The sequence below is a fragment of the Phoenix dactylifera genome, chromosome 5 (genome assembly GCF_051530095.1).
Source record: "Phoenix dactylifera cultivar Ajwa chromosome 5, Ajwa_hap1_PhDact_Kaust_v1.1, whole genome shotgun sequence".
Classification (NCBI taxonomy): domain Eukaryota; kingdom Viridiplantae; phylum Streptophyta; class Magnoliopsida; order Arecales; family Arecaceae; genus Phoenix; species Phoenix dactylifera.
In genome coordinates, this window is record NC_143194.1 from 39,697,497 (window position 1) to 39,708,688 (window position 11,192).

At 40.1% G+C, this 11,192-nt stretch overlaps 1 protein-coding gene across 1 annotated transcript; it reads left to right on the plus strand.

Annotated features, from left to right (window-relative positions):
- Positions 1–3,309: 3,309 nt before the first annotated feature.
- Positions 3,310–5,069, plus strand: LOC103708779 (protein kinase PINOID 2-like). Its single transcript, XM_008793855.6, has 2 exons — positions 3,310–3,950; positions 4,082–5,069. The coding sequence occupies exons 1-2, from the start codon at positions 3,418–3,420 to the stop codon at positions 4,932–4,934; spliced, it is 1,386 nt and encodes a 461-aa protein (XP_008792077.3). The 5' UTR covers positions 3,310–3,417; the 3' UTR covers positions 4,935–5,069.
- Positions 5,070–11,192: the final 6,123 nt, after the last annotated feature.

Below are 11,192 nucleotides of genomic sequence, written 5' to 3' on the forward strand. Positions count from 1 at the left end.
CGGGTAGGCAGGGTGGCCTGCCTCCAGGAATGGGGTCCTCGGTTTTCCATTACGTTTTGCTTTTCTGCTTCCGCGCGTTACAGCCAAAAGTTGGTTGGCAAGATCTCTCTAAGGGAAGAGAAGCTGGGAAGGGACCAGAGGAGGCAGGACATAAAAAAGAGGATCCAACCAGTATCTACATCCAACCAAAAATATTATATATTTTGGAAACAGAAATCATTTCCTTGTTTGCCGTTTGAACGTGTAACAGGAAGGATTTTACTTATATTATTTTATGGGCCCTTCGAACCTTTTATAACTACCATGATGCCTTCTGATACCTTTTCTCCCCCAATATATTATTCCCCATAAACAATATAAGGCTAGTGCTAAGAATTATGGACTTGGTCGGCAAGTCAGAGGTGCATAATGCAACCGAAAGAAATAAAAAAAGGGGGATGGCCGGTGGGATGAACTAAATTAGATTTAAAAAGCTCACAAATTCTCAGAAGAAGTTGACCGAATTGGATCCTACATCAATATGCGAAGGGAAATGAAATGTCAAGGTCCTGCAAATAATTTTGTATGCAAAGTAAGATTGGTTTCGTAAAAGCCTAACAGTCTAGGTGAGCTAGAAAGCATTACAAAGGAGGCACTAATCAGACTGGCCTATTCCAGAAGTAATGTTCTGAAAGCTCTCCCTGGATTCTATTTCTAAAAGGACCAGATATGCACAATCTTTCTTAGCCCCTTCCTTGGCGGAGCAAGCCGCTATGGCAAATGGTCTTTAAAATGAGTTCCAAAAAGTGACGTGCTTTCATCCCGGCATAGTTAATTTTAAAGAATAGCAAAGTTCATCATTATGAGCTGATGTAGCCTTTAGCTTCAGTAACGTAAACCCATCTCTCTCGACTGTACAGAGAACTTCATCCTGCCACATGGCACAAGAGGACTGAGTAGGACTTGTGGACTTCGATTCAACGCACAGGATGGTTACATGCCAGTGCACGTTTCATATGCACTAATGGTTATATACCAGTGCACAGTTCCTTGAAAATAAGCATGTATTGTATTCCTCCTCGGAGATAGTTTTATAGCATCCAAGTTTTTGAGGATTGAGTGATCCAATATTTCCATGATTCATCTAATTGGAGAGAAGAAAGATTTTCTTTAAGCTGCTCAACTCGAATCTCTTAAAAGATAACCAGAAGAAGAAGGAAGGAATCAAGAAAGTAAGGCTTTAAGTCTCTTTTTCTTTCATTGATCTTTCCATCTCTTAAAATGAGGTATATAGTACCTATTGATAATACTAGTGAGGTCCCGCTTTTATAATTTGGGTTGGATTTCTCTTCTAATTTGAATAGGACTAGATATCCTAAAATAAATATAATTAATAAAAATATTTTGGAAAAAAACTAAAATTTTTGAGAAGGTAGATCTCGATTTCTTCATCAACTATACCTTTTGTCGCTCCATTGGATTCTTCTCGAATAGAGAGCTACGCATGCTCAAAGTTTATCCGAAAAGGTAAACTTTCGGTTTGACCAGTTCGTTTCGGAGCCTAAACGATGGAATTTCGGTCCGATTCAAGGGATTGACCTAAAGTTGTAGATCTCGAAAAGATACTTAAGTTCAAAAAAAAGATCATCTCAATCAAAGTATTCTACACCGAATCTGGTGATCCTTCTAAATACTCGTAGTGGCCAAAGTATTCCACATCGAGTTTGGTGATCCTCCTGAATACTCGTGGTGATCAAAGTGGTCCACATCGAGTTCGGTAATCCTTCTATATCGGCGATTGAACTCTGTCTCTTCCACCGTTTGGTTGTCCTGATAAGTAGTCGTATACAGTATAAATCTATGGACAATCTATCCTCACTCTCCAATTGGAGCTGCAAACCAGTAGCAGATTGAATTCTCCCCTCTACATTGGTAGCAAAGGGCGACGACAGTGAATATGTATTGCATTCATCAAAATATAGGAGCTAGCGTCAGACTATCACAAGCTTGGATCTTATGCATCCATATAGCTAGATCGGTGAACACCTAACATGGCCCTGCCTAAGATAAAGCAGTGCACTCGTCAAACAACTCTTAACATGCGTACATAGAAGAGTTCGATCGAGGAAAGTATCGACATGCTTTAATGCCACATTGCTAGTTAATGGGTTCACATGCTCAACCAGTACGTCGAGGAAGGAAAAGGGGACGCCTACTTGCCGTGTGTGAGGGAGAGACGGGTGGGATCTTTTAATGCGGCACGGATGCTGCATGCACTCTCCCCCCCCCAACCCTGTACTCCTTAACCCCGAGCACGCCGAGACCTTTACAGTTTAGTCACCTCTCCCAGCCCTTTCCCAGCTCCCCAGCTCATGTGACCAAAACAGCCATCTTGGTAGACGAGGGCTCTTCTCCTGCCGAGCACCTTATTATCACTCTCGCATGCAAATACTATTTTGTGTTGAGTCATGGATATCGATCGCTCTATATTTTGAATTGCTGCAATGTTGATCTTGTATTTTCTACAATGCTCAAATAAGTTCAAAATCCATCCAATTCCAATTAAAATTTGCGGTGATTGCACATAATAATTAATGACTCATCTACACCTCTCGCTGCTGTTTTGATGCACGTAGAAAATGCAAGATTGATATGCAGTAATAATTCGAAATGCAGATGTAAGAGAGTATTCACTTTTAACTGCTACAATTCCAACATTTTTATATTGCACATGTTAAAATCACCACTTGTCACATAAGCTTAAGCTTATAAGATGAGGTAGTATATTTTATATTTTCTTATACTTCTCCTCATATGGCCGGGTTCGAACTTTTCTTTCTTTTTCTCTCTTTTTTTTTTTTTTTTTTTTGCTAATGCGGGTGGATCATACCTTACGGGTACAGATACACCCAATAAAGTCAAAAAATAGGATACCTCGGAGTGCCAAAGGCAGCTCCCCATCTTCAGTTCACGAGGTGCCTCCGGAATGATGAGCTACATACGCAGCCACCCAATCCGCAGCACCATTAGCTTCCGTCGAACTTTTCTTTAATGGATGAGTCCAACATATGAATTTTTTTTAATAATGAAGTTAACGAGTGTGGAGACAGGGTTCGAACTCAATACCTCTTCTTTGATATCATGTTAAAATCACTACTTATTTCAGAAGCTTAAGCTTATAGGATAAAAATAGATTTATTTATATATTTTATATTTTTTTACAGCACTAAACACGCCAAGTAATCCCACAATTACAAAAGTGCCACCGATCCCCTTCAAACATGACGCTACACTGAGAAGCTACTGCTATTAAAGGGCGAGCCAGCGTTTTGAGACGTAAAAGCAACAAGCTAGCCATACAAGACCACAAGCCATGGCTGTTGCATAAGAGGAGCCGGAGAAGGCTCTTCCATATATCAACATACCAAAAAATATATCATGGCGACTAGCCGAGAGGAGTCCGACTACGACAGCAGCTGCTCTTCCTTCACGGTGCCGGACTCCCGCCGGAGCTTGGGGAGCTCGAGCTCCGTGTCGGTGCGCTCCTACCGCTGCTGCACAGCGCGGCACAAGCCCCACAAGGCCAACCAGGCCGAATGGGAGGCCATCCGGAGGGTCCAGGCCGCCGCGGGCCGCGTGGGGCTCGATCACTTCCGCCTCGTGCGCCGCCTCGGGAGCGGCGACCTCGGGAACGTGTATCTGTGCCAGCTCCGGGACCCCAAGTTCTCCGGGTGCCTCTACGCCATCAAAGTGGCGGACAAGGAGGCCCTCGCCTTCCGGAAGAAGCTCCAGAGGGCGGAGACCGAGAGGGATATCCTCCGAACGCTCGATCACCCCTTCCTCCCCACCTTGTATGCTGAGTTCGAGGCGGCGCACTACTCCTGCCTTGTCATGGAGTTCTGTCCCGGCGGTGATTTGCACGTCGTCCGACAACGTCAGCCGGGAAGGCGTTTCACCATCTCTTCTGCTAGGTATTTATATATATACGTATACTCCGTTCCCTCTCCCTTTTCCTTCTATATAGATTTCATTATCTCTTCTGTGCTCTTCTGGATTCCACCTCATGATAAGAGGAAAAGCTAAATGAGTGTACCATACGTAGGTTTTATGCCGCGGAGACGCTGCTGGCTCTGGAGTACCTCCACATGATGGGGGTGGTGTACAGGGACCTGAAGCCGGAGAATGTGCTTGTTAGGGATGATGGCCACATCATGCTCTCCGACTTCGATCTCTCCTTACAATGTCATGTCGTCCCGAGGCTTCTGAGGCAGAGGCTCGACCCCAAGCCGGCCGAGAAGAAGGCCAGGGGCTCGAGCTCATCTTGCGTGCCGCCAATGCAGCCGGTGCTCTCTTGCTTCTACGGCGGGGCGGTCGAGAGCGAGAAGCAGAAGGCGAGGCCCGCAGCACCGGAGACGATCGCGAAGGAGGATGGTTTCGACCCCGAGCTCGTGGCCGAGCCGATCGCTGCCCGGTCCGCATCGTTTGTGGGCACGCACGAGTACCTCGCGCCGGAGGTGATCTCCGGCGCAGGCCACGGGGGCGCCGTGGATTGGTGGACCCTCGGGGTGTTCTTGTATGAGATGATGTACGGGAGGACGCCGTTTAAAGGCGAGGACAATGAGAAGACGCTCGTCAATATCATCAAGCAACCACTGACTTTTCCCAAGGTGGCGACGTGCGGTAAGGAGCTGGATGAGATACTAAGAGCTCAGGACCTCATAAGCAAGCTCTTGGTGAAGAACCCCAAGAGGAGGCTTGGGAGCTTGAAGGGCGCCGCGGAGATCAAGAGGCACGAGTTCTTCAAGGGAGTGAACTGGGCTCTCATTCGGTCCGTGAAGCCCCCTGAGGTCCCCAGAGATCTGAGGAGAACCAGGAGCAGAGCCCCCGTCCAAAAACTCAGCAAGAAAGAGAGGGACGAGCGTTACCACATCCCTCAACATTTTGATTACTTCTAAGCGCTCGTTTATTGTATGTACTTTAATAACCTGGTAGCAAGGCAAGTGATGATGTAAAGAACCGTGGTTATAGCTGTCCACTAATCCACTGATTTACTCCTAGAAGTAATTAATAGAGAGAAGATTATTTTCTTATTGTAATCACTAATTAATTGCATAATCTCACACACTCACATACAAAGACACGCACACACAACAAGCATACACAGGGCAAACTTTTCGCTTTTCGCTTTTGGCTGTGAAAAGAGCTAGCAGTCCCGGATGAATAAGACTGAACATACCAAAGTTATGTTGGTATCCTCATCCGCTTGTATCATGGATGACCCCAGAAAAAGTTTAAAGAGAAAGATGAACATTACAATTAGCATCATCCATGTCGAAGGCTTAATGCATGCTGTCGGGGACCCCACTAAAAGAGATGCTATTTGTTTGTTAAAAGTTGTTAGCTAGCTAGTTTTAGCAAAAGAAAAAAAGGAAAAGTTGTTAGCTAGCACGGACACGCGCGCAAGGAAAAGTTATGGATTGAATAAAACTAAATTTATAGTTCTGAAACTTAGAAAAGGCAAAGTGAAGGTTTAGTTACTTCGATGCAACTTCTCCTCCTACTATCACCCCCAAGAAAAAACTACTCTTTGGGAGGTGCCCAGGCACGAGAAGAGCAATGCTAGAAAGAAATGTTGGCAATGAATACAGCTGACAGTTTGCAGGAGGAATGACTATGAAATACATAAAATAACTAGGCTTATTCCTAGCTAAACTTAGCTTTAGTCACGAGATATTCCTGATGTTGCTAATGCAGAATGTATGGTAGAAACTGTGTAAAGCCCATGCATATATGGCGGATATTCGAAAGAGGGTAAAGCTATGATGATGCATGGTTATGAAGAGAACAAGATTAGATGACTGTGGATTAGTTTTGAGGTAGAGGACGAAGTTGAGTGGATGATTATAGCCTCATTAAATGGCTGGAGAATCAATTATATTTGAGAGTCTTAATTGATTGTGCCCTCAAAGAAGGCTTTTTGGTAATCTTTAGGTCCTCTCTTGGTATAGAAGGCTATATCTAATAAATTAAAAAGGTGGAAGTTCAAGTTTGTTGCTTAGTGGAAACTTTATTCCTATGGCGGGCCCTAGTGTAATACATGATAGATCTTGCGATTTATGTGCATTTTCATGATCACTTTTCTTAGTGGAAACTTTACTTTTTGTTGTGCCCTTTGTAATGCTGGCCTTGACTCCATTGATCATCTAGTGATCCGCTGCCCCTTCTCTGCATATATTTGGAGGATTCTACTATCTCTTCGCAAGATTAACAAACCTCCTGCAGCTTCTTTCAGGCGGTTCTGACATGCGGCTTTGTGGCATCAATCTTTGAATCATCTGCAGCCTTCATTCGATCTTCTTACAGCAGCTACATCGTGGTCACTGTAGCAAGAAAGAAGCCTTCATATACCCTCCAAGAAATCCAGCATCCCGATGGCTGTGTTGAAAAAGGCTCCTTCATGTCATCCTATCAAAATTGCAGCAGGCTTATTTCTCTCCAATTAATGTGCCTATCCAGCAATCTTCGTTTTGTTACTCTTCTGTTTTGTTCCTCTAGGGCCTTCTCTCGCTCGGATGCGCTTCCCTTTATTTCATTTAAAAAAAACTGAAAATGGATTAATTTATGTTATTACCCCAAAGCTTCCATCTGACTAAGATTTCCATTTGGTTTATTCTCAAAAAGATTTCCATCAAAATGAATTGCTGAAGATTCAGGATGCCTGAGGACTCTTTGGAACTTGCTGCTTTCCAAATTTTTTTTAGATGTATTCACGTCCTAGCAAAAACAATAAAAAATAAAATCAGAATGCCTCGCATCCTATGGCTAATGGGTCTACAAACTTTGCTTCCAGAATATCATGATGCCCATATTATATCTGTTGCTAAGATCAAAAATAGGTCATTGTAGTTGTGATGGTAGAGGAGTAAAAGTATGTCTATGAATAGAAATAGAAATAGAAATAATAACAGTAATAGTAGTAGTAATATAATAATAATTGAAAGAATTTAAATAGTTGGAGGGAGGAGTGGCATGATAAGGTGGTGGTGGGGGTTGCAGAAGCCCATGATGGGTGGAAGCGAAGCGAAGACCCGGGCGGAGGGTGAAGGCAGGTAATGATGGTGGAGGAGGGAGGCTTGATGTCCCGGGTCCGGGTCTGCAGCTCTCGATGACGCGCTCAGGCATGCGTGTTTTGTCCAAATTCCCCAGCTACCTCTCGTGCGCGCGGCGACCCAATATCAGCTGCAATATACGATGCAAGCACGGAAGTTCGTATCTCCGAGTTGGAAGAACCCCATCCCCAGCTACCAGACCCTGCACTTTAGTGTACGACGATGACTGATTGGATTCAATGCGAGCTAAACTTCACGGTACATGAATGAATGAATACATTTGACAATGCAATACGGATTTGTGGTGCAGAGTGGGAGAGATGTTTATGTCGCAATTATACAAATGCTAACCAAAATTGTAAACCATTATGGCAGTGTTTATCTTATTTTGGATTTTTCTGATATCCCATGCGCCGCTGCCCGCAAACCATATTATGTTATGGATTTTATGTTTCGAACTTAATCACTCCAGAAAAATCAGATACCCACTGAATCATATAAGATCTAATACTGCTCAGCAAATAAAATCCATATATATATATATATATATACTTGAAGCAATGTTGTTAGAATCAGACCGAATCTGCTCGTTCAATTGGTTGAACCAGAAACTGGTCAGCTAACTGATCTGGTATATACCCTTGAAATTGAATCGATCAAAAACTAATCAGAATCGGATGAACCGTCCAAACAAGATAATCCGTTTGAACCGAACAAATTATAGAAATTTAATATCTAGATTGAAATTTTGGACTTAAATATTTAATCTAAGAAGTTGAATTATTATTTTACTACCTCAAACCCAAAGGCCCGAGGCTTCTAAACTAATAAATAAATAGAACTTAAAAATAATAATAAAAATGTTTACATTTTTTATTTTTTATAAAATTTAACTAATAAATTTTTGAATTATGATATCATGCTGATGTCAACATTCTATTAATCAAGAGCAAGCGAGTAAAAAGGTTCAACATCCCGTTTCGATTTTTAAAACATGGACTAATGGCGATTCCTTATGAATATCAAATCCCTCGAGTCTTGAAAGCTCTCCAGTATTTCCTACCTTTGATGGGTAGACCGCGGTCAACCTTCCGCCTCTTAAAATCTCCTGTAATTTTGTCTTATTTGGAACCACCCTGTTTTTATATAACCATACGACTATTCTCATTAAAAAGCCATGACCCCGTTTTTGATAAATGGGAAACTTATTTCTTAAGTTGCAACTTCTTTCCATATATTTCTAGATTGGTTTTAGATAATGTAAATTTGAAGTTGAATGGAATTCAAGAAGGAAACAAGATGCAATTTGCATAAATTAAGATATCAAACTATATATAAAGAGAAAAACAGAGAAAATATTACTAACCAGAAGAGGCTTAGGAAGATTGATTTATTTTATGAATTATCTAATTTATTATTTTTTGTATTATTTTTAAATTAAAGATTGCAAAGGCCTTTTTTTTTTACCCCATTCATTGATTCCGTAAAGGACGTGACATGTAAATGGATTGCATATATGCTGTGCTGCGTCGTTACTATAGAAAAATCTGTCTAGAATCATTTTTTTAATTTATGTAGTATTTTTTTTGCATACTTAATTTTTTTTATAATTTTAAAAAAGAGAATATTATATGTGTGTGTATGTATATGAGTTGGACTACAGATTCTACGTTAACTCCTTGAGAAGGAGGTTAATAATTCAAAATTAATAATAAATTATCTAAATTTAAAATCCAAACCATTGAACATAATTTACGCTATTGAGAAATACCTAGAAAACTAAATTGATGTATTTGGGATAACTCTAACATAATTATCAAATAGATGTTATGTAATCATCAAAATCTAGCAAGATTAAATTCAATCATATTTTAAGAAGTGTGGATCAAGATTCATGAAGTAGATTTTCAATGCATATACTCTATCACATATTTTACCATACTAGTATAATGATAACATTTACTTTATAGACTAACTTGATTCTAAATTAGAGATCATCAAAATATTTGATTTTTTTTTATTTCTAAATATTTTTTATAGTATCAATTATATTTGATATTTCAGATTTTTAATTTAAATGGCTAATACTTGATTTTAGAATTATCAACTTTATTTTCAAGGAATTATGTGGTGGATGTTCATGAACTACTTTGTGTGCTGTATGATGACATTGACACTTATAATAATCTAGAATGTCATCCAAAATGACTAGCCAGAAGATATTATTTAAGTTCTTTGATTTTGTATAAGTACTTATAGATCTATCCAGTAAATAGCTGATGTAGGACTAAACATATACTCGCACGGATCCTCACAACACTATCCTTTTATAACGTATATCACGAAATAAACAAAATACTTTTTAAGGAATTAGCCAAAATAAACATCTATCTCTATAATTTTTAGATATTGTAGCATAAATTTTGTGGTGGATGTCCACGAACTACTTGGTGTGCTGCATGATGACATGGGAAAATCTAATTCATACTGGCTGGAAATTGGGGTAATTTTTTTTCCTAAAATACCCTTAAGCTTTTAGTTAGAATGGGATAAGATCTTTCCCTTTATTGAGGGTATAATACATATTGTACATAATTTTTTCAGAAAAACAGATTCTAAATGAAACACAAGCTATTCTAAAATGTATCATTTTTCTATAATCAACCAAACATGTAAAGATAACTAAAAAGGAATAGTGGAAGCATCTGTCGACATGGGAGCCAACCCATTGGAAGCTAACCCGGCTAACCTATTCAAACTGATCGGACCTAAAAACCAATTAATAGCGGCGAGCGATCCCAACTTGAAACAGTCATAGCAGGCAATTCGAACTTGGCACATGAAAGCCTTGGCTAAGATTAAGTTTCCTGCTTCAAACCTGGTGAGATTAAACTGTAAGGGAAGGAGCTCAGGAGACTAGTGGATGATTAGTCTGCTATCATGGCTCATAATTGTCTAAATCTTGCCAAAGAAATGATGCAAAGTATCTTAAAAGGAAGAGCAACAATCCGTGGCAATGATGTAGCGCTCTTGCATTGATTTGTTCCGAGCTCTCCAATTGATGTTTCCAATCATCCCCGCCCTTTGAGGGGAGTGAATGATGGAGGAGGATGGAGCCCTTGGCATCATGATACATGAAGCCAACATCTTAGATGATTACATGAGGTGGGTGGCACATAGGAGGTAACTTTTTTCCTTCTTGGCTCTCGCATGAATTCAGGTCCATGATTGATGGAAATATGCATGCAAAGTTACTGATGGACCAGCTGAATCATAAAAGACTATGACTATTATACTGTTCTCTCCAATAAAAAATGGTCAAGCTCTGGGTCGATGGGACCTTCTCAAGATATTAGCCCATTAGACACTCAGAATATAACATTGCCGTGGTGTATGTCTACTCGGACATGTAATTCGTATGCTACGCAATCAGGATATCTGTTATTGTCTGCGGCAGTTGTGCAGACTTTATGTTTGCAAATGATGCACATAGACAAAATGACCATGGTTGCCAACAGTTATTAGCTTGGTTGGCACCTCTCATTTATGGGTTTGCCCTTGGAGGAGCTTCAGATTTTAAATTTTGGGTTTCGCTCATTAAAGGACAGTGGTTAAACATGTTTCTCGCCTCCTTCAATTTGGATAAAAAAAAGGTTAAATATCAGGGAGTTATTGCATAATCCGTGTAACGGACGTCGACTCCATCTTTTATATAAGAAAAATTGGAAGATCCTCAAGTAAGTCATTCTCTTAATTTCTCTATTTTCTTTGAAACTCTCCCCCTCTCTTCCATTGTTTTTCTAAAATTTGGCCATGTTTGGTAGAGCTGTTGGCAGTAGAGATTTTAAAAGTAGAGCTTTTATAAAAAGCGGTTTGCTGTTTGGTAACTATATTTTTAAAATGCTGTGCCATTTAAACATGTATTTGCTAAACAAACTGAGAAATAACTTTTGGTATGACAAAATGACAAGAACATTGCATAGTATTATATAACAGAGCATAAAAAAATATAATATGTATTAATACATAAATACAACAAGGGTATGTTGGCTCTTCTTAGACATTTGTTCTTCTTACAATGCAATAACAAAAACATGAAACATT